Source organism: Syngnathoides biaculeatus, chromosome 3 (assembly GCF_019802595.1).
Source record: "Syngnathoides biaculeatus isolate LvHL_M chromosome 3, ASM1980259v1, whole genome shotgun sequence".
Classification (NCBI taxonomy): Eukaryota; Metazoa; Chordata; class Actinopteri; order Syngnathiformes; family Syngnathidae; genus Syngnathoides; species Syngnathoides biaculeatus.
Genome location: NC_084642.1, coordinates 4,390,236 through 4,414,430, shown reverse-complemented (window position 1 = coordinate 4,414,430; position 24,195 = coordinate 4,390,236). Strand labels below are relative to the sequence as shown.

The following is a 24,195-nucleotide window of genomic DNA, read 5'->3' as shown; positions in this document are numbered from 1 at the left end:
GAGGTACTGTATACCTACCTCCGTATGTATGGCAATAAATTGTGACATTAAATACTAGCACAAAAAGCGAATTATTATTTCTTCTGTTTTCTCAGTTTTGATGGGTAGCCACCAGCCATAATTTCTTACTTCCGACTGCGACAGACAATAAGAAAGGACACCGGAGCTTGTCTCTGAGGCAAGCACTTTTACATCAGTTAGTAAAAATAAAATAAAAAATACACACCCCTGTGGGATTTGTAACAAACTGTTGGAAAAGTCAGCGGCTGCAGTGAGTCTCCAAACACACGCCCGAGAGAGAGAGACTGCTATTTAGTTTATGGCTCCCTCTCACGTCTGGAGTGCGAGAGACAGCCAGACACGAGGAGGGTGTTCCTCCACGGCATCGCGGCCGGCGACAGCTGACTGGTCGGGCTCGACGCGCTCCGAAGTGAGCTCAGCGGGAGGCATTCATCTCGGCGACGGTTAAGGATGCACACGCACGGTTCTCTCTGCCAGAAGCAGGCCTGCGTCCACCGGAGCTGACGCGAGCTTCGCCGCTCTTGGCGCGCGACTAAAGTGCATCAACGCCATCCAAATTCGTGCTGAGAGGGGAAACAACTCTGGCAAGTCCTTCCACCACATGTAAGTCATTGGGTTTTTTTTTTCTTTTGGGAGAAATTTTTCTTTGCGGATTTGAAATTCCATATTTGAGATGATGCATTGGTAGATTGCCTACGACAGAGCAGCGGTGACAGAACCTCTCGCACGTCAACACGTGCCTGTCAATTTACACGCCAAATTTGCGTAATTACTGCCAACTACGACACTCTGTGCTACTACATGTGACATTTTGTTTATTCTCATTATTTTATTGAGTCTTTCGTAACATTTCCTGCCATGCGATGATGTCCTTTGACAGACTATGATCTCAGGGGATGGAGAATACCATCTGAAGTGTCACAGAAAAGACTGAAGACAGACATAAGACGCCGCATCCCGTCTCCTTCCTCAAAGTATTCTCCGGCTTCGGAAGCGTATCCTCCACGGCAGCCGCCTGACTCTATGTCCCGCACGGACTACCCGCCGCGAGAACGCAGACCCTGAGGTCGCCGCTGGAGTGTCAGAGTTCAGGGGGTTGCGCTCGGGCTGAGGGATAGCGCCCAGATCTCGTCTCCCGTTTCAGAATGTTGTTCATCGATCCCCACTGCATCGCATTATAATGCGCAAATGGATGCTGACATGGAACCTTCCAAATCTGTTCTCGGGACTCTACCTGCATGCCGTCTTCCTATTCGGCAGCGTGTGTGTGGTCTACAGTGACTGCACCCCGGCGCAACTCGCTGCTATCGTGAACTGTTCGAGGCTAGAGCGGCACACTAGGAATTACGACTACATGGAGGGAGGAGATGTGCGGATCCGGCAGCTGTTCAGCCGGACCCAGTGGTTCCTGACCATTGATGATGACGGCAATATCAATGGGACGCAAGACCCGACCAACTGTTACAGTAAGGATGACTGTCTTTTAAATTCCAAGGACCCACTATGTGAAAATTTGCATATAGAATATGTAAACTAATCTCTCAACATATTTTCATGACAAAGCTTTAATCCATTTATGTTCAGTGGCAGCAGAAAGACAAAACATTCTAACTTGGGTTGAGACCAGACAGAGACTGGTCCCGGTGTCTTTTCTGTGCAATTTGTACAGAATGACACCAAATATGTATATCGTGATTTTGTGCGCTGACTTTATTTTGCCAATAACAGCCAAATCGGCAGTCCGTGAAAATGTCCCGAAACTCCTTGCAAAAGGTTTACACACTGAATTTTTCCAGTATATACAAGCGTAAATGTACACCAGGTGTACTCTCTTACTGCGTCACAGTGGTGTCTGAATGCGTGAGCATGTTGGTTGCGGTCGCTTTCACAGGCTTCTGATTGGCTGTCTTAATTTGTCGATGGACCTTTCCGATGGCGACCTGAAGCTCCGCCCCCTTCGCCATGTCCCACAAGCTTCCAAAATGGCGACTGAACAGAACATGTTTGAAGTCGATTCTCTATCGCGTATTCCAGATAATATTGGGGTATGTTTTTTGCCAAATGGGTCAGGCTTGTCCAAGAGAGTTCTACAGAGAGGTCTCAACTATTTCACGCAAGGATATGTACACGGAATTAAGATTTTGGACGGAGCAGGACGCAATGTCAGAGTTACAGCGAAATGTTGGCGATCGATGCAAAAAAGTTTGACGCCTCACAAACTTCTTATTGAAATCCAACAGGACAAAATAGTGGAATCGTACAGCCAAGTGTTTGTTGATATTGTTCACAATTCGTTGTACTCACGGTCTTCTGCGAGCCTTAATCCATCGTAGACACTTCGTCAACTGTGTTTTAGGCTTTGGCAAATGAATCAAGCGGGGCGGAATTAATATTTTGGACAGAGCAGGACGCAATGTCAGAGTTAGAACGAAATGTTGGTATATCGATGCCAAAAAAATTTACACCTCACAAACTTCATATTGAAATCCAACAGGACAAAATAGTGGAATTGTACTGCGCATGTAAAGCAGGGTGAGTACTTTTTACTCGGAAAGCTCACGAGTAATATCATTGTAGTCTTTAGAAGTGAGTGGGAGTATTCATTTGACTTGGCTCGTAATGGAACCCAGTCCTCTCTCTTAAAAGTCTGATGTGATCCAAATAGGCACATAGACATTTCTCTTGCATGATGTGGCGCATTTACGTATCACTAACCCATTTTTTCGGCATAAAACATGACACACTTCATTCAGCAGGTCAGTGATACACTAACAAAGTGAAAGTTGTTTTCTTGCAATGTATAAAGCACGGATAATAATGAAATCAAACTCCGAGAAGATCCTTCTCCCTCACTTACCTTTGAACATACAGCCTTGTCTTTGTTGATATTGTGCACATTTAGATGTCCGTGCGGTCTTCCGCGAGCCTTAATCCGTCGCAGACACTCCGTCAACTGTATTTTAGGCTTTGGCAAATGAATCAACCGGTGGGCCCCTGGTAACCTAGCAGGATATCTTTCATCAGAATTGCACGTTCCCCAAGCGCATCTGAGGACCATTTCCTTCGTAACATTAACTTTTCCAAGCGCACGCTACTGACAACCAGCATTGCTTGTGGGACAATACGGCGAGAGGGGGCGTGTCAAGCCAGGGGTTAAGACAATGCGGCTATCTGATTGGCTACTATTGTACGAGTGATTGACAGGTCGGAAAGGTCCATTGTGTTCAAAAAACAAAAGGCCATTGTGACATTGTGTGTGAACACAAAGTGCTTCAAAAAGATTATCAGAGTACCTGTGGTTGAGCATTATGTTACGCTTTAATGCAGCCTAAGGATTTTTTGGTGAGCTCTTGATGTCATATTGTGAAAGCACATTTTAGCATTCATAGTTTAATTTTGATGAAATATTTTACTTCTACTTTTTTTGTATGAAGCATCAGATTAGAGAAACATTCTCAAATATTCATTACTCATTCCGTTAATTTGTGGCATAAACTTTAATCTGGTTAAGGTTCTGATAGATTTGTCATATTTTTTGACCACAACTGGAAGTTGTACCATTTGTACATGAACACTTTATCGAAGAACTTTTGGAGACAGGCTAGCTCTTATCTTTTCGAAGGTCAAATTTCCCTGTTGTCATCTTACACTCAGCCGCTATCTGGGTATAGATACAATTAAACGTGATGGATGTTGCCCAACCAAATACACACGACTGTGTTGCGATCGTTTCCTTTCAGGTAGGAATTAGTCTTCTCAATCTCAAATTACCAAGAAGTATTTATAATGCCTTTTTCTCATATGAGAACCATGCATATTAAAAAAAAAAAAAAAAAAAAAAAAAAAACTGTCGCAGAGGTTTACGGAGGTTAAGTGGAGCCGCAAGCGCTTCCGTGTACGTTCCGTGGAGACGACTTTGTCCTCTTTTTTTTTTTTTTTTGTACCAATCATAGTTACTGAATGCAAGTTTGTGTAAAACCAGGGGTCATTTATTTAAATATTGGTATCTGTATTGAATACTAACTACCTGAAAAGATCGATGGATTCCGGCAAAGGTTAACGTGTCGCCGAACACACTTCGAGAGCCGTCAAAACCATCGCTATGTGGGATTTATTCCTGATTGAGAACAGATCCAGCAGCAAAAGTATTTGTATGCGTCCAGATTTTATACGCTTTCAAACTTTTCCGTGTAAATCTCGACGACTTACTCTCCAGTTGAATATCCAGCTGTGCAAAACAAGCGGAAGCAAATCAACAGTCCAATTTCTTATCGGCGAAAACATTAAATAAGGGTCCTCTTTGCTGAGTTTATCTAATTTTTCCACGAACATTCGTTTATTTTCACCTTCTAAATGTCTGACGATATCGGACAAGACACCGGGTGTCGTGCTATAAGAAAATATTTTCGTGTCGTCTCCAATCGACTTAGCATTGAACAATGCTTTGCTCGACCGGCAATATGGCGACGTAAACAAAAGTCATGTGATTTGACGACGTAGCTGCACGAGCTCCATAGTTATCATATGCTGTATTCTCGGTTATAGACGTTTGTAAAACTGGTAGGAAGCACTCCCCAGCGGTCATACTTTCCTTTACCGTACAGTTAAAGGTGTGAAGAAGAATGGAAGAGAGTCAGCACAGTTTATCTCTGCCACGTGGGAGTAGTAATTAATAGTGAATAAATAATAAGTTGGTGAAGAGCCTTTGGGATGTCAGGGTGTGGCGTGTAGTGAAAGCAGTAAAACAAAGCAGGTAGGCTGGAGCCCATCAAACCGTGACACGACTGTCCAGAAGTAAAACGAAGGCCTGGGTGGCAAGCGCGTGCGACCTCGCACTCACACGCTGGCACGTTTGTTCTGCCTGATTTACTCGTTCTCAAACTTACTCGAAATAAAAAACGCAGGCACCGAAACGGCACTCAAAATAGCGGCACGAATTCGTAGAAATTCTTGTCCGACAGCCCGACACGGGGTAGTTACGAAACAAAAATAGAAAACAAAGTCCTAAACTGTCTGGCGACTGTCAAGTGAAGCGTTGTGGGTGTTGTGTTTTAGGGACGACCGGGTACTCACACGGAGGATGTTTTCGGAAGTTATCATTTCCTCCTATCTGACAGTGCGGCTCTGGCTGGAATGTTGGTATGACGGCGGAAGACCTAGAAGAGAAAGAGAAAGATGTTTGTGGAATGGTTGGCAAGAAATATTGCGACATGGACGCAGCTTTTTTGCGGCTGACGCTTGCACGCAAACGCCACGCAGAGACATTCTGCTCATAAGACTCGGATTGGACGACCAGTGTACACTTTCCGCTACGATTCTAACGTATAGCAAAGGCATTGTTTCACACAAAACGATGAGAAACAAAACATAACCACAATGTAAAACTCAAGAGTAGTGCTGTTTTCGGCCCCTTCATTCCAGACTGGCAGGGTGGCAGTGTTGTGGTGCGTGGTTTTCTGCTTTTTGACATTTCAAGGAACACCAATTGTTATCCGAGTGGCGAGCGATGTTCCCTCTAATTTTTGGCGCGTGAGCAAACACGCTAAGCCCGTGAGCGCCCCCTTTCACCACTGTGAGCAATATCAGACGTATGCACTGTCATCCATTGAAGTTACGCGGCTCATTAAAAGGTCCAGATTACATTCCCATCGGAACATTTTTAAGAACAATTTTGTGCTTTTGCTAACTTACACTGAAAATATCAACAACCAAAAAATACATTACAATACAAATACATACCAAGCCAACTATTAACTATAAATTTGAAATGTCGCTTCCAACTTTCTTTTTCTTTTCTTTTTTTTTTTTTTTAAACCCACAATGATAATCCCGTGTGTTTTTCTTGGTGTAAAACTGAATTATTGCTTGCAGAATATCTTTCGCAATGCACGTTGAAAGCTGAATGATGCTCCCAAACAGTTTTAGGGTTCATGTTATGTTGCCTCCTATATTTAAAATACAGAATTAGCTTTTTGGGCAATGTATCATCTGTTCTTTCATCCTCACTTGGGCTGTGCCAAGGTGGAATTTTAACATTATACACCATCTCACCCTGTACTTTCTACTTTGGCTTCAGACCAGACCTTTTTTTTTTTACTCAAAAAAGAGAAAATCTCATCCAGTTTCACCACTTTTTCTTCTATTATTCATACACCCCGGTCTTTGTAATTATGAGTGTACCCCTTTAAAATGGAGGGGGGCGGTGTCAGGTAAACAAGGAAAGTAGCGTGTGTGGCTCTTTGTGAGAGGCAGTGTGCTGCCTTGTTAAACAAACAAAAAAAAAACATGTCAGGCTGTAGTTCACTGCCCTGGATCTGTTTTCCTCTGCGCTGAGAGTGTGCAACAAGTGCTCAAACTGCGCACTTGTTGCGCAGCTTTGAGGGAACATTGGTGGCAAGTTAGCTTTCTGACAGTGCTTTTGAGCTTTCTGGAAAAAGACAGCCAGGCTGTAGTGATCATCATCAGCGAATATCAATCAAAGTTTTGAAACCGAATGTTTACATGCATTACTTTTTTTTGTCACTGTCTAACATGAGGGCGGCACGGTTGAGCACCTGGGAAAGCGTTGGCCTCACAGTTCTGAGGACCCGAGTTCAATCCCGACCCTCCCTGTGTGGAGTTTGCATGTTCTCCCCGTGCCGGCCTGGGTTTTCTCCGGGTGAGCACTCCGGTTTCCTCCCACATCCGAAAAACATGCAACATTAATTGGGCACTATAAATTGCCCCTGGGTGTGATTGTGAGTACGGATGTTTGTCTCCATGTGCCCTGCGATTGGCTGGAAACCAGTTCAGGGTGTACCCCGCCTCCTGCCCTTTGACAGCTGAGATAGGCTCCAGAACTCCTGTGAACATTGTGAGGATAAGCGGCTAAGAAAATGGATGGCTGTCTGACATGAAATCAGATAAATCTTTCCGTGTTTCAGGTCAATTAGGTTTAAATGCCAGAATAATGAGAGGATAGCCATCCATGCATCCATTTTCTGTACCGCTGATCCTCACGATATACGTGCATAATATTGGACACACACCGCCATGTCCGTTTCCATGACAATTTGTTTTTTTACTGTACAAACTTATCCCCCAAAACAAAGGAACGGAACAAATAAGATAGCAGCTGGTTCTACTTTGAACAAACCCGCAAATGCTAATTGTCAGCACATGAACGTTAAAGTGAAACTGCGCGGGCAGTGCTTAACGTGAGGTTGCAGCAAATATCATCGTGAGAGCAATTAATAAAAAACCGAAACGGAGCATCGGCCGCCACGTCGATTAAGAACAACGTCAACCACAGTTGGACGAATGAAATACGACAGTGATTATTGTGTGTTTTATCGTTTTGTGGGTAAATAGAAGAATGCAAAAGCAACCTCATATCAGGTACAAATAACTTGTGGATATTTTGAGCAACAAAAAAATCGAGAGCAACATCGGCAATGAATAGTTGCGTCAGTATAATAATAATAATAATTCACAAGTAAATGCGTGCAAAGGGTCTCCAAGCAGAGATGTAGAAGTTTGGGATTGCCGAGACGTCACGTCTTAATGTCAGCTCAGCGCGCGCTAAAGGGGCCGTAATAATAACTGCGACGGCACCGAGCATAAACAACATTCCGAGATTGGGAGACCGTCATCTGTTTGTGATCTAGCAAGTGAGATCAACATTGCGTGCTCGATGGAGCGACTCGAAGCGGCGGGCCTCCCCATTTCCTTCAAATGTCAGGTGCGGGAGTTTGCACGATTTATGTTCACGTCATTAAAATGCGGAAAGAAATTGGTCGCTCTTAATCTGCACGATGTATTGCTGTCGTGCGGCGTATGCTATTATGTTTCACGCAATTAATCAACTTTGTTCCAAATGTACTTCAATCTCCTGTGGGTGTGAATTCGGGACACTTGCAACAACTCATAATCTAACAGCGCAATGGTGGCTGTGGATCAGTTGATGAAGTGGCTTGTGCAGTGACCAAAGGGTCGGTAGTTCGAATCCCGTGCCCTCGGGCAAGACACTGAAGTTGCCCATTGGTGTAAAAATTTGTAGGTGAATGTGAATCGCTGTGGGCACCGTGATTGTGTAGACCAGCAGTGTCAAAATCATTTTTCTCACGGGCCACATTGTCGTTCTGGTTCCGCTCGGAGGGCTGTTAATACCCTGAAACAAAAAGATTGAAATCGTCTCGTCATATTTACATCATTAATTTATTAACTTGTTTTGGAATCGGAAATCAGAGGTAATGTTTTTTCAACCTTTCATGTTTGGTAACACAAAAATGCTTGTAATATCTCAACTTTACTGTTTAGGATACACGACAATTTGAAATTTTGGTCCAGATTTTTACAAGAATCACGGAAATTGATGCTGTTGATTTGGCTTCGCGGGCCACATAAAATCGTGCGGCGAGCCGGATCTGGCCCCCGAGCCTGGAGTTTGACACCTGTGGTGTAGACCAAAAAAAAACCACTCAAATGTGACTGCTCCTATTACTAAAAAAAAAAAAAAAAAAAAAAAATCATCCAAAGCCAGCTCGGATAAGGTTTCAGCTCACCTCTGAACGGAATGACAATAAGCACAAAAGTGATTACCGAAGTGTGGTACGAGGAATACACGTGGCAAACTATCTCCCTCTAGTGGTATGTGCAAGAATCAATAAATTCAAGGATTAAACTATGCAGAACGTTTCCAACGCCTCGACATTTTTTTCTTAAATCAGGGCAGAACATTTCTTGATTGACATGTAATTGTATTTAACTTTAAGCAGATTTTATTTTAATGTTTTATATGCGCAAACATTTATTTGGGGTCAAATTTGTGCTTAACTTTTACATGCAGTACATTTTTGTAAACTATATTTAAGTGCCGTGATAAGATTCAAACTGCCTACTGTTATTGCGGCTAACACGAATGCAAAACATTTTTCAGAACCAAAACTTCAGCCTTTTTTCAGATGAAAGCCGACCACACGACAGTATTTTAACGTTGGTTGTTACGTACCAGGAGAGCTACCGGTAGGTATTCTCTTAGGTAGTACTTGGTCGAGAGAATACAGTGTTAGAGAAAAGGGATCGATTGAGTATAATATGAGAATGCAACTCTTTCCCATAACAATTACTCTAACGGTATCAATCAAAACTGATCATTTCTACTATATTGCCATAGGTAGATTTGATTACTTCCATACTACTGTGAAGAAATATCTAATAACTTCTTTAATCTTAGTGTTTAACTCACAGAGCAAAGGTCAGTGTGGTAAGGAAGTGAAGAAACGGGTCCAAGCGGGGTGGAACAGCTGGCGGAAGGTGTCTGGTGTGTTATGTGACAGAAGAGTCTCCGCTAGGATGAAGGGCAAAGTTTTTAAAACTGTGGTGAGGTCAGCCATGATGTACGGATTAGAGACGGTGGCGCTGAAGAGACAACAGGAAGCAGGACTGGAGGCAGCAGAAATGAAGATGTTGAGGTTCTCGTGCGGAGTGAACAGGTTGGATACGATTAGAAAGGAGCTCATTAGAGCTAGAGTCAAAATTGGATGTTTTGGAGACAAGGTTGGAGACGGCACATCTGGACAAGACACAAGTAACAAGTAGCACAAGTAGCGAGCTGATTGGTAGATACGACAGGCAGGCCCGATGAGAAAGGGTGGAAACAAAAACTTGATTAGCAAGACAAGACGTGAACATTGGCACAGGCGACACGGGAAAACATGGTGACATAAACCAAAAAAACTACATCTAATCTATCAATCAGTCGAATACAAAAAAACATTAACAGGGCTAAGAAATAATTCATTATGTACAATGTGCAAAGAGCATCAGGGATCTGCGCTGAGCCCCTTCCTGTTTGCGGTAGTAACAGATGGGCTGACAGATGAGGTTAGACTGGAATCCCTTTGGACTATGATGTTCGCAGATGATATTGTGAGAGAGGAAAAAGTTGGATGTTTTGGAGACAAGGTTCGAGAGAGCAGACTTGGATGGTTTGGAAATTTCCAGAGGCGAGAGAGTCAGTATATTGGTAGAAGGGTGCTGAGGATGGAGCTGCCAGGCAAAAGGGCGAGAGAGCAAGACCACAGAGAAGGTTTATGGATATTGCGAGGGAAGTCATGAGGGCAGTTGGTGTTAGAGAGGAAGCTGCACGAGATAAGCTAAGATGGAAAAAGATGAAGAAGATCCTCTTAGTGTTTAACTCTTACTCCAAATATTATTCTGACGCTATCAAAGCTGTAGACTGTTGTTGCTCCGCCACGCAATCAAGTCTATTATGTTAAGTATGAATGCAGAACAAACTTTGATGGAACATGTCGCTTCTGCTGTCAACGACGCCCCTCAATGAATTGCGTAGACTACATCCACACTGGCGTGAATCACAAACCGCAGTGGTGATATATTTACGTGTTCTGGCCGTACTGAAAAGCAAGCCCTGAAAATTGCGTGCGAAAGCTCACGCAAGGAAGTCGTTTTGTCAATCCCCGGGGGGGGGGGGGGGGGGTGCTTAATCTGTCTCCCATATGTGCTATGGTATATGAATTGTGGCTTGCGTAGGGGCCAAGTAGGTCATACGACAAGTCTGAACTCAGCCAGCGAGGCCATGCGCTCATTAAAAACAGGAACTTCCATCTCGTTCCGTTAATGAAGACAAATAGGGAGGGAGGAACGGATTCGCGAGTGAGATCCTGGACGTCAACGGCGTCTTAACGGTTCTGTTCTATGTCTCCATTTTTGTCTGATAGGCATCCTCGAGATCAGGACGGTGTCCGAGGGGGGCATTCTGGCTATCAAAGGCATCAAGAGTCAGCATTACATCTCCATGAGCAAAGGTGGACAGCTGCAAGGAAAGGTAAATGTCAAACCATAAAACTCTTCACCACAGTAGCGCCTTGCTGAATTGAAGTTTTGACTTCTTGCGGCCCTGTGCAGAGGACCTACAACGAAAACTGCAACTTCAAGGAGGTTTTCCTAGAAAACTACTTCAACGCCTACTCCTCGGCAAGGTGGACTAAAAACGGCAAAGAAATGTTCATAGCGCTGTCGCAGAAGGGGCGGCCCGTGCGAGGGAAGAAGACGAGGAGGGAGCACGTGGCGTCGCACTTCATCCCCATGAAATGCAGGGATGAGGAGAGGAGGCCGGAATGACACAGAAGACCCAATAAGTGTATGATTTCAGTTACCAAATATGTTAACGGACATATAAACTCATCAACAACTACACAACTCTCTTCTCAAGGCTTTGCATTTTGTGTGACCGAATCGTTGCTTAGCATGCGGCCCGACAATCCACATCGAAGCAGCGTTGAGAGATTGACGCCTGACTAAAAGTTCTGTCCCTGACAGCAGTTTAGAGTCAGTACGAGAACCTTCAACGATTTATGCCGCCCGTTGGCAAGATGAGGCAAGAATGGAGCGGGAGAATCAGAACCTCCAAATCCGAGACTGTGGTCCTCAGACGGAAAAGGGTGCCGTGCCCTCTCCGGGTCGGGGATGAGACCCTTCCCCAAGTGGAGGAGTTCAAGTATCTTGGGGTCTTGTTCACGAGTGGGGGATGAATGGAGCGGGAGATCGACAGACAGCGGTGCAGCGTCTGTAGTGATGCAGAATTTGTATCGGTCCGTTATGGTAAAGAGGGAGCTAAGTTGAAAGGTGAAGCTCTCAATTTACCAGTCGATCTACGTTCCTACCCTCACCTATGGGCACGAGCTGTGGGTTGTGACCGAAAGGACAAGATCCCGGATACAAGCGGCCGAAATGACTTTCCTCCGCAGGGTGTCTGGGCTCTCCCTTAGAGAACGGGTGAGAAGCTCGGTCATCCGGGAGAGGCTCGGTGTCGAGCCGCTGATACTCCGCATTGAGAGGACCAAGATGAGGTGGCTGGGGCATCTGATCTGGCTGCCTCCTGGACGTCTCCCTAGTGAGGTGTTCCGGGCATGTCCCACCGGAAAGAGACCCACGAGGACGACCCAGGACACGCTGGAGAGACTATGGCTCTCCGCTAGCCTGGGAATGCCTTGGGATGCCACCAGAAGAGCTGGAAGAAGTGGCTGGGGAAAGGGAAGTCTTGGTATCTCTGCTGAAGCTACTTCTCCCGCAATCCGACCGGGAGAAGCGGCAGAAAATGGATGGATGGATGGATGGATGGATGGACAAACCAAGTGGCACAAGGCCTGCTGCTACCATCACTGATGAAACCATTGAACTCCTAGCCAAGGCGTTCACGCAAAGCCAGGTAAAGTCTATCGGGAGGGCCGACCCGGAAGTCAGCCTCGACAAAACCGCAATTCAGTCGTTGCTTTGGAAAGTGACTAAGCTTTAAAGTTACCAACTTCAGGATGCTCACCATCATGATCTTCCGCTTGATACCTTTGGAAAACATGAAGTCGGCACAGGGGAAAGCTTTCTCACTCTTCAAAGTATCCACTGAATTGAGTTTTTGTCCATGCCGGATTCCAACGGAGCCATCTGGATAGCGTTGACCTGGCTTTGCATAAATGCCTGCTCTAGGAGTTTGGGTGTTTTTTTTTTTTTTTTTTTTTTAGAATTAATAGTGTCTGCTTGGTTTGAACAGATCCTGTTTTGAGAAACATGCCATGGATAGAGAAAACTGTACCACGGCCATAAAGCTTCTCAAACTGGTTCTGAATTGCAGTCGAGAGACAGAAAAACGTCTTGCCGGGCAACAATTTTGCAACGCTGCTCCGATATCGACCGGCGAGCTACGGGCAAAGGGAACGACGTGCTTACAAAAACTGCAAATTCTAAACTGTCAAATTCTGATGACCTCACGTTTGGCTGAATGAAACCTGAAACCAAATCGGGGGCGTGGGGGGAAAAAAAATCAGTTGACGCTACACACGACACAACGGCAAAGTAGTTTGATTTATGCCAAAAGCTTTTACACCACTACTCAATGTTATTATTTTATAATTAAATATTATATTTCTTTATAAAAGTTTCCTGCCTGTGTTCTTTTATTGACTTGTACTGTATATTCAAAGCAACAACATGCTCACAGAGTAGATGACGTGACGTCTGATTTAATAATTTTTGAATTTATTTTCACATAAAAAGGTTATACCTGACATTTTTGTACTGTAAAACAGACGAAATTACGAAGTAACCTGGTCCTCACTACTCACGTGTGATGACCGACATTATCTCGGCCAGGACTTGAGAACCAGTTTTCACACATATGAAGACAAAATTTTAAAAAATTGTCCACTTGGTGATGAAGTTCTGCCTTTAGTAGTGAAAATATTTGTCTTTATCTGACCTGTCTTATTATCTCGGGACTCGACGTTTGCCAAGTTGCTTAATCTCAGCTCCCCCCACAGTTGTCATGTTTAAGACATTATCCATCTATCCATTTTCTTTGCTGCGTATCCTCACAAGGGTCGCGGGGAGAGCTGGAGCCTATCCCAGGTGTCAACGGGCAGGGGGCGGGGTACACCCTGAACTGGTCGCCAGCCAATCGCAGGGGACATTGAGACAAATAGCCGCACTCACAATCACACCTACGGGCAATTTAGAGTCTCCAATTAATGTTGCGTGTTTTTGGAATGTGGGTGAAAACCCACACACGCATGGGGAGAACATGCAAAGTCCACACAGGTGGGTCCGGGATTGAACCGGGACCTCAGAACTGTGAGGCCAAGGCTCTACCAGCTGAACCACTGTGCCGCCAGTTAAGACGAACCCGATATGAAAAGTAAAATTAGTGACATTACGTTTCTGAAGACAAAATAAGCAGCCATTGAAGTTGTCCTCCGTCTGATACTGGTCTAATCGCTTATTATGATGAGGTCATTGATTTCAGGACACTATAAAAACATATCTAGAATCCTCTGAAGATAATGAACATTTTCTCAGATCAGCCAAGATAATCTGACAGCGCTGTTGATTTTTTAGAGAATACATTTTCATCCACTAAAGAAACATTTGGGAAAAACCAATGCCGATATGATCCAAATATGTATCCCACTGAGTTGTGATGACGTGGAATAACGGACTATATTGGCAGAGTCCCCACGCGATCCATCCTCATTCATGCATGAACACGTGTGGGTGCGCACACAAGTTTTACCGCTGCGGGCCGGGTCCACATCTGGACCCCTGTCAGAACCAGGCAGTCAAATTGAGAGAGCAAAACCCTGAAATGCATTTGACCCCACCAAACATGTGAGCGAGGTAAAGCCGCCTGCCAAGTCACGCAAAGTTGGTCTCAGCACATAATTTGTAACATACTTAAAATGTAAACACGCTTCTCATTCAAGGTTGCGAATTCCCAGCGGAACCGAGAAACCGGCACCAGTGAGAGAGAACTGTCAGGAGAAGCGCACGTCGTTTACGCAAACGTTGCAACACTTGCAGGTTTACATCATTGGCAATATTTTTAAGGAACACAAACAAGCATCTCGGTATTATCGATTCATTTCAAACAACAGCGCAAACGCTAATGAGAGAAAATTGTGTCCAAAATATTTTTTAACTAGCCTATGGCAGTGCTTATCAAAGAGTAAAACAAAACTGATTAAATATTCAAAGTGTGCATTAGATCCAGAGTCATTTAAAGAGGGACTCGTGTACTGTTTTTGCAAGAAAATGTTGTATATGGTATTGTCATGGATCTTCCATTTGTGGAATAAGATGTAAACAAGAGTAATTCGTCAATTTTCATCCATCTCGGGGGGCCGCCATGTTTAGCAATATCGCCATCTGCAGTCGAACTAAATTAATGTTACAACTGCTCTTCCGATTGTGTTGCGAACTGTCACATGACCAAATCTGGAAAAAAGGTAGCAGACTTCCAAGCATAACGCTGATATGATGATTTCAACCCAATGTGTGGGGGCACATACAACAAATTCTTGGAAAAATAAAAGCTTTAGCTCCCTTTTAAACTTTTCTTTAAACCAGTAAAATACAGTTCAGTTGGATTTAACTTACTCTACATTTGTATTTAATCACATCACGAGTGGATGAATCCATCCATTTTCTGAGGCGCTGATCCTCACGGGGGTCGCGGGAGTGCCGGAGCCGATCCCTGCTGTCATCGGGCAGGAGGCGGGGTACACCCTGAACTGGTTGCCGGCAAAATCGCAGGGCACATAGAGACAGACAACAGTCGCACTCACAATCGCCCCTACGGGCAATTTAGAGCGTCCAATTAATGTTGCATGTTTTGGGGAAGTGGGAGGAAACCGGAGTGCCCGGAGGAAACCATCACAGGCACGGGGATAACATGCAAACTCCACACAGGCGGGGTCAGGATTTGAACCCCAGTCCTCAGAACCGCGAGGCCAACGCTCTGCAGCAAATTGAACGAATATGTACCGTAATTCCCGGCCTACAGAGCGCACCCGGTTACAAGCCTCGGTACACAGAAAGAGTTTAACGGAAAATAAGCAAATAAAGTTACCGTAATTCCCACTTTTTTCACACCTTTCGACTCTGCGGTTTATGCGGTGACGCGGCGCTAGCGTTGACGTGACTCTAGCGTTAACATGACGCTAGCATTAAACTCTTTCTGTGTACAGAGGCTTATTACCAGGTGCGCTAATGTTTATGCCACGCTAACGCTAATGCTAACACTAGCGCTGCATCACCGCATAAATCCCAGGGTTGAAAGGTGTGAAAAAAGTCGCTGCTTGTAGGCCGGAAATTACGGTAACGTTATTTGCTTATTTTCCTGAAATTTGATCTGTTTTATTACTACTGTGGTTATATTATTTTTGTTCAAATAGCACTTCAAAAAACCACCTGTGCAGTTAATAAAGCTTTAATGAGTCTGAAACAGATTATTTGTAATATTTCCCATGCATAGTCTCTTGATATGTAATATTAAGGTAGATCATTTTGTGTTCATTAAAAATGTAAACGGAAAAAAAAAAGGCCGACAAAAATCTGTACAAAGCATTATGTTAACCACTGAAATTTTATCTGCTTTATTACTGCAGGGTTAGATTATTATTTGACTTCAAAAACTGCCTCTGTAATTAAAATTGATTTTATGAGAAACGATTACTATTTCAATGATTTCCTACGGGGGAAATGTTTTCTAAAGACAAAGAAATCCGAGATCAAGCAGCGCGCTGGAACTGATCGTGTTCACACAATAAAGCCTTCGACTGTATTTATTCGAAATGTCTCTCGCATTGCCTTGGTGTTACGTGCAACAACAAAAAAAATTAGCGCCCGTGCGCTTTAATTAGGCTTTGCGGTTGCACATTTGACGCCGTGACAAAAACGCGTTATTGATTAAAACGGCTCGGAATGCGTTTGATACCCGCGCGGAGGCCAAAATGTAGAAAAAAAAGCTCATGTGGTCCGTATTACCGACTGCGTGTGCAGACAGTCCGTCTCACATGAGCAGCACCTTGGGGGGAAAAAAATGGCGGCGGGTGGGAAACCGGGGGGGAATAAATTTAGCGGCCGGTGGCTTGTGAAAGTAGATCAGCCGGGAGGAAGGCCAGAAGGTCTCGTGCGATGTGGGGAGGTGGTCTTGGGCCAACGAGAGAAACGGGGGGGGGAACGTATGCTAGTTGAAGGAAATTTATGGTTATGCAACCAGGGGGATTCTACGTTAGCAAAAGTATTGCGAAAGCCATGGCAAAGCAACACAAAAATCACATTTCCACCGACAGCAAACGATTACTTCTTTATGTGGGAAATCGAACGAATGCTTTTTTTTTTTTTTTTCGGACACACGCGATACGAGCGAGTCACGCAAACCTTTTACGATCTGGAAAGGGATTACATGGCAGCTGTATAGGACGGCTCGAGTAGATCCAGTAATCTGACAGACTAAGACCCACTTCTTCCAGTTTTTCCGGAGGGATCCTGAGGCGTTGCCAAACCAGCCGAGAGACGTAATCTCTCCGGCGTGTCCCGGGTCGTCCTCGGGGTCTCTTTCCGGTGGGACATGCCCGGATCACCTCACCAGGGAGGCATCCGGATCAGATGCCCCAGCTACCTCATCTGGCTCCTCTCAATGCGGAGGACACTGAGCCCCTCCCTGATGACCGAGCTTCTCACCCTGTCTCTAAGGGAGACCACGGAGACCCTGCGGAGGGAACTCATTTCGGCCGCTTGTATCCGGGATCTTGTCCTTTCGGTCACGACCCACAGCTCGTGCCCATAGGGTTAGGGTAGGAACGTACATCGACTGGTAAAATGAGAGCTTCACCTTTCGACTTTCCGCAATGGACCGACACAAAGTCCGCAGCAATGCAGACTCTCCACCGATCCGTCTCGTGAACAAGACCCCAAGATACTTGAACTCCTCCACTCGGGGCAGGATCTCATCCCCGACCCGGAGAGGGCACGCCACCCTTTTCTGACTGAGGACCACAGTCTCGGATTTAGAGGTTCTGATTCCTATCCCGGCCGCTTCACACTCGGCTGCGGACCGCTCCAGTGACTGCTGGAGATGACGGCTTGATGAAGCCAACAGAACCACATCATCTGCAAAGACCAGAGATGCGATGCTGAGGCCACCAAACCGGACACCCTCTACACCTCGAAATTCTGTCCATAAAAGTTATGAACAAAATCGGTGACAAAGGGCAGCCTTGGCGGAGTCCAACAATCACCGGAATCGAGTCCGACTTATTCCCGGCAATGCGGTCCAAACTCTGACAGTGGTTGTACATGGACCGAACAGCTGGTATCAGGGGGTTCGGTACCCCGTACTCCTGAAGAACCCCCCACAGGACTCCTCGAGGGACACGGTCGAATGGCTTCTCCAAGTCCACAAAACACATGTAGACCGGTTGGGCAAACTCCCACGCACCCTCGAGGATCCCGCCGAGGGTGTAGAGCTGGTCCACCGTTCCACGAAAATAAACATGTTGCATCTTTATTTTTGTCCGGCGTAAACGGATGATCGCTGGGATCTCACGTTGTTGAAGTTGGAAGGTCTTATTAAATACACATCTGTTTGTTATGAAAATGAGTCTTTCATTTTAAGCGAAGAAAAACAGCCAATTTTTAATTGTATGACACATTTCGTTTTACGGCCCACCAGCATCTGGCATTGGGGAAAACACTGAAATTCATTTCACAATTATGAGACTACTATTTTAAGGTTCTGAAGAAGTAATATTTTATGTTTATTTTGTGGCCTCTCCTAATCTCCAGAGAGGATAAAACTGGTATAGTGTATGTCTAAGATTAGCAACAATATGGATTTGCCGGGATTAGTATTTTTTTTTTTTTATTAAGTAGTCCCAAAGTTGCTTTCTGTACAGTTTTGTGGCTAAAATGATGGAATTTTTATGATAAGAAACATCAAGATTGCCCAACAGGATCTTTGTCTGAGTCATATTAGAATGTTTTATCGAAAAGAAGGATAAATAAAACAAAAAGAATTCAACACACAATAAAAATCCAGTTGCCTCGATGTGATGACTGAGAAACTGCAGACATAAGAGAATATTAATTAAAAAAAATAAATCCGCAGAAACATTGTTTATATTATTATGATTGCAGGCAAAAAATTTAAGACTACATGGGAGATTATTAGGCTCACACTTAGATGATTCTGATCATGGCTGAAGTTAATTGAGAGGGATTTCTTTTTATTTGATTTGATTTTTACCGGCGCAAAGTGTGCAAAATCGCTAGCAAGTGCTCAGAGAGATAACTCGCAAATATTCACCTCTGGCAAGGTAGCCTCATCTCATCAGCCATCTTTTTTTTTTTTTTTGACAATTAAGGACATATAATCAATAACGATTTTACACGTGCACTTTTGGAGCATAAATTAGTGTCTGTAAATTACCTGTCCACGCAAATACCCAGGTGGAAAAAAAGCTAAGTTTAAAAAAAAAAAAAAAAAAACAACGATGCATTATGGGACATGTAGTTCCCATAAAAGCATCACCGCGATCTTAAAATGGTGACGCACGCCCTCTGTTCTAAGATTTAGATTACGTTGTTTGAAAGAATATAATAATATTGACGTCTATAAAGCTCAAGCATAAAAAGCATTTATCATATTTAAATATTACTCATACTTCGGTAAAGGATTTGCAGGTTTGCACGTGGGTTTACGCTCTCATAGAGTTCAAAAATACATAAAAATGCTGGAATTGTCTTGGACAGTTGCAGGGATACGTACGCTCCTCCGCCATCTCCAATGTGTTACATTGGAACGGAAACCAATACAGTACATTGCACACTTGAACGACAAAGTGCACACAGTTAAATCCTTTCAAACAACGCAAACAAATGGTTTGCAAAACCAAAGTATGTAGGATTTATTGATATTTGTAAATGATTATATTAAACATAAGTATTAATCTCAAAGTCAACAAATGTTCATTTTTCAATCTTACACCCATGAGCTCCAGTATAGTGCCAGATGACAGGTGGGATTGGCTCCAACACTCCCGTGACCCTCGTGAGGATAAGCAACTCAGAAAAAGGATTGCTGGTTGCTGTAGTTCCAAGGAGCACTTTCCACATTCAACATGGCGGCGACATTCACCTACGATTTCTTATAAAAGGCATGTTCTACTTTCCAATGGTTACAAACCGGAAAAACATTTTCCTGTAACTGAAGCAGCTATTAAAACATCTTGGCGACATCAATTCTTGACCAACTTTCTATTTTATTGGGGCATGTGTGGCCAGTAAGTGAAACATGCTTTACACATGCACGAAAACAAACGCTCTTTTCAATTCATTAGCTAAGACAGCTAACTAGCTAGCCTTCCTTGGTGTGTACACACTCCACGATGTAGCTTGAGCAGCGTGTACGTCAGTCAAACGAAGATTATACGACGTACTATTTGGCTTTGGCGTGCAAAACTAGTAGAATGTTACGTTAATGCTAATATGTGCCGTCAACTAGTGCACAGCTTGGGCGCACTAGTGACTGTGCGGTAGTAATGGTGAGGACAAAGAGCGTACGAGTATCAGATCGTGATTACCATTGCTGGTGAGGACATTTAACATATGAATGGATAACTGCATAGACTTGTGCTTATTACAACTGAAGTATTTACTTTACAATAGCACATATTACAAGTTAGGCAAAGCTACTCGTGCAGATTTTTGTGCTACTAGCGCCCAGTAGGTTACTAGTGCACGACAACTTTGTTGGTTACTACATTTTTCTAATGAGGCAAAACAAATTTCCTCCATTTTACCAGTGAGGCAAAACTAATTGTGTGCGATTCATACCAACTAGTTAGGCCAGCACTGTAGTTTACTTGTAAATTATAAGATTTTGTGACATAAAAACCGAGATTAGAAGTCATTTTATTAAAAAAAAAAAATGTTGACGAAGAATGTCACCAATAAACTGTCCTACTTTAAAAAAAAAAAAAAAAAAACATTTGAAGAAGCAAAATAAATAAATGATATAATGAAAAGAATAAGTGTGCACATCCCCTGTATAACTTGGAATGTGGCTGGGCTCATAATAAAAATACATAAAATCAAACTCCAACTCAATAAATGGGGGTCTGTGCTCACCTGCCACCATTAAACGTCCCTCTGACTCCCACCCGACATAACATTTCTCCCCCGTTTGAGTTGTACAGGTTTTAGTTCACCATAATGGTAAAAAGTTTTATAATGACATGTCATTTATATCACAAAAACATAACATTTGAACAGGACCTGTATGTAATTTTTTTATCTATTGTATGTTATTTGTTCTATACTGTTTTTCCAGTGAGTATATGCCTGGACCTTGAGTCTGTAAATCAAAGTGATTCATTTTTTTCTTTTCTTTTTTGACTTTACAGTACCAAGCATAAAGTCGAAAACTCTGAACTCAAGCCAAAACGTGTCCAGGTTTCGCAGCTATAAATATCTTCCTCCGCGTTCTCTCATCTGGACCGTCAACATCAAGGGACGGGCGAGCATGAGCGGCTTGGACGAAGGCCGCGGCGATCCGGCGCTCGCGCGCGACGACCCGCCCGAGCCGCTTCTTCGAGGTTTGAAATTGGCATCGCACGCCGTGCTGGAGGACGTGCAGCGGAGGGGCAGGTCGAAATGTGCGAAATGCGGCGGATCGAGGATGTTCTTCTGCTACACGTGCTGCTTATTAGTGGACATCAGTCTGCAAGAAATCCCCGTCGTCAAGGTCGGGTATAAAGGGTTGCGGTTGTTTGTTCTTTTCGGCCTTGGGGTTCAAGTCTTTGCGATGGTTATTATGTCAGTTTTATTTAATGTTAAATTTGCCGTGGGAAACTTTTATCCCTCCCCCCCTGCGCGCAGCTTCCAGTGAAGATTGACATCATCAAGCACCCCAATGAGACAGACGGCAAGAGCACTGCGGTTCACGCCAAGATCCTCGCGCCCAGTGACACCACCATCTACACGTACCCGTGCATTCCCGACTATGATCAAGACGAGGTCAGCTCCGTCCTCTTTTGTTCTAATGCGCTTGAATCTTCATGACGGTGGTCCAAGATAACGTTCCAAATATGGTTCTTTTAGTCACTATCGTTCAAGCTACACGTTTCGACTTGTTTGTTGATCCTCAGACGTTTTTGTCTCTCAGATGGATGTTTATGCGATATCCAGCAGTTTAAAATCTATGTACAGTATTTTCCGCACTATAAGGCGCACCTAAAAGCCTTTAATTTTCTCAAAAGCCGACGGTGCGCCTTATAATCCAGTGCGTCTTATACATGGATCAATACTGAGCCTTGAGTGCAACTCCATCCCATGGATGCATCACGTAAACCCAGCCTCTGCTGTAGCGTCTATTCTATGCGCCTTATAATCAGGTGCACCTTATATATGGAAAAAAGTCTTAAAATAGGCCATTCATTGGAGGTGCACCTTATAATCTAAAAAAATCCAAGTCAACCACCAAAATTGGTCGATGCAAACATTTCTGCCTCGAGGCAGTAAAAAAAATAATAATGAAAGCACATTTCCGCCGCCCAGAACCATTTGGCCGCCATTTGTTGCGAGCACATGCACTGTTGGGCCGGTGAAAAACATTGCCAAAATTCATACAGGAGCATCTGTAAGTGATTTGCAAGATGTGTAGTATTACATTTTTTTTTTTTTTTTTTTTACCTAAGATGGTCATTGCTAGCGCACTAATGCAAATTGTGACTGCTAACTGTTAAGCAAAGGCTAGTTTTGTTGTCTCAGTACCAACATGGGCAATTTCCGCATAAAGGTCCAGATGTTGTAAATGAAAATAAAATGCATGTTAGCAGTTGGAAAAAAAGGGAGAGGGGGATTACTCCACTATTTGATGATATAGATATATGTTAATCAATTCTAAGAAAATTTGTAACTGACACCTCTAGTTTTCAGTACATTGATGCCTCGGTTCCTGACCACAATCTGTTCCAAAAAACAATTTGAAAAGTGAATTGTTCGAAAACCAAATCGATGTTTCCCATTACATTGAATGGAAAAAGAAATAATGTGTTCCAAGCCTAAAAAATTTGGCTCTTTAAAGCATTTTTTTAACACCTTTTTCTGATAATAAACTGGATAGTAGAAATACATGTATAGTTTAGTTTAATTTAAGAAATATATTTATTTTTTGCTTAAAATGTATGCTTTAGTAGTAGTGTAGGCTCGGCTGGGAATACATTGCCATATCTGTAGCGACTCGGCCCCTAGCCTTGTAAACTTTTTTTAATTAACAAAAGTGCAGAATAACTTTAAACAAGCAACTTGCCTTCTTTAAAGCCATGATTGGGGGTTAATACGGTCGTCCTCGATAAGAAGAAAAACAGTCACTGCCGGGTCTGTGTACAGAGGCTGCGTTATACAGAATAACAAAAGTGCACTGGTTGCGCCGCCCGCATTATGTTATTTCCAGGCTTTTTCGGCGGTGTGGGAATTCACAACAAAGCGTGTCGTGGGTCAGCTGGTCTGGCCGCGCGCAATATGTTATTTCCGGGTTTTGTCGGGGGCGTTCGAGTACTGATTTTCCTTTGAAAACTGAAGCAAAAAAAAATCTCAATTATCGTTCGAAAACCGATTTGTTCAAAAATTGGGACGTTCGAGAACCGAAGCTTTACTGTATATAGTTATGTGGTTACACCCTTACACTACCTTATGACTTTGGCGTACTAGTAGGACAACTACATGTTGCTAGTGAGACAAACCTGTGCACACGTCATCTGTACGCCACTCGATGTTCACTCGTTGTAGTGGTCGTTGCATGCAGTTTTGCATCACTGGTCACTTAGGAATGGAAAAATAATGTTATTAGTTTTCCACTGATTGTTTGCAATGTGTCATTTTGTACATTGTGCCGTCTGGTTCCGTCACCCCGTGTCTCTTTCAGGTCGTGTTGGTGTTCCCCGGTCCAGGCGCTGTCACAGTGCGAGACATGATGCAGCGTTTGCATGAGAGGACTGACAGCAGGTCACATGGCCCCCGCTTAAGGAGGCGGAAACTAGAGCACGTTCCAGACGTTGCGCACGCTACGGAAGGTAACGGGTCGGGGGCCCCGGATCCAACGAAGAGCTCGGGATCGAGGGCGCATCCCCTCCAGAGGGTGGTCTTCATTGACAGCACTTGGAACCAGACCAACAAAATCAGCACAGATGAGAAACTACAAGGTACTCAATTACGTTTTTTTGGGGGTAGTGGCAAGTCTTCCCAACGTTTTAACCTCATCAAATCTGTGCTGCGACTTTTCAGACTTGCTCCAGGTGGAGCTGAGGACGAGGAAAACCTGCTTCTGGCGCTCTCAGAAGGGCAAACCAGACACTTACCTCGCGACGATCGAAGCCATCTATTATTTCCTCAAGGACTTCCACGAGCAGTGCCTTGCTCAAGAGTACACCGGGGAGTACGATAATCTTCTCTTCTTCTACTCTTACCTACACTCGGTCGTCAACAAGTCAAAGGAGGGCGGAAAGAAGGATGCCAAGTGGAAAGAGAAACAGCGGGAGACTGAAACAAGACTGTAAATCCAAGTCGAGTTCCCGTTTAAGTTTTGATTTTGTAACAGATGGAAACATTTGTTGGACTGCAATATTAAGGATTTGCAATGACACTGTAAAAATAAATAAATAAATAAATAAAATAAAATTTCCAAGTGATCTGGAGCTGGTATATTACTTATTTTTTTTTTAAAAGTCAATACATCAAAAGCAGAAAGTCGGAATTAAGCATTTCCATGAAAAAGGACTACAGTGGTACCTCTACTTATGAACGTCTCTAGTTAAGAAGGAAATTCAGGATACGAAAGGG

The 24,195-nt window shown here is 43.8% G+C and overlaps 2 protein-coding genes and 1 long non-coding RNA gene across 4 annotated transcripts; 2 read left to right on the top strand and 1 right to left on the bottom strand.

The window, feature by feature from the left end:
- Positions 1–478: 478 nt before the first annotated feature.
- fgf7 (fibroblast growth factor 7) lies at positions 479–11,704 on the top strand. Its single transcript, XM_061814021.1, has 4 exons — positions 479–624; positions 902–1,487; positions 10,743–10,849; positions 10,930–11,704. Exons 2-4 carry the CDS (start codon positions 1,202–1,204, stop codon positions 11,143–11,145), a joined length of 609 nt encoding a protein of 202 aa, XP_061670005.1. The 5' UTR covers positions 479–624; positions 902–1,201; the 3' UTR covers positions 11,146–11,704.
- Positions 2,893–23,275, bottom strand: LOC133497831 (uncharacterized). The gene is made up of 3 exons (XR_009794116.1): positions 23,100–23,275; positions 5,095–5,177; positions 2,893–3,023 (listed from the first exon to the last, which is right to left on the bottom strand). It is a non-coding gene; the product is annotated as an uncharacterized LOC133497831 (long non-coding RNA).
- Positions 19,487–24,017, top strand: dtwd1 (DTW domain containing 1). 2 transcript variants are annotated; one of them, XM_061814019.1, is made up of 5 exons: positions 19,487–19,637; positions 20,760–21,100; positions 21,235–21,372; positions 23,282–23,558; positions 23,641–24,017. In XM_061814019.1, exons 2-5 carry the CDS (start codon positions 20,879–20,881, stop codon positions 23,910–23,912), a joined length of 909 nt encoding a protein of 302 aa, XP_061670003.1. In that variant the 5' UTR covers positions 19,487–19,637; positions 20,760–20,878; the 3' UTR covers positions 23,913–24,017. The 2 variants fall into 2 exon arrangements, with proteins under 2 accessions (XP_061670003.1, XP_061670004.1); XM_061814020.1 differs by lacking the exon at positions 19,487–19,637 and adding an exon at positions 19,680–19,945.
- The last annotated feature ends 178 nt before the right edge of the window (positions 24,018–24,195 follow it).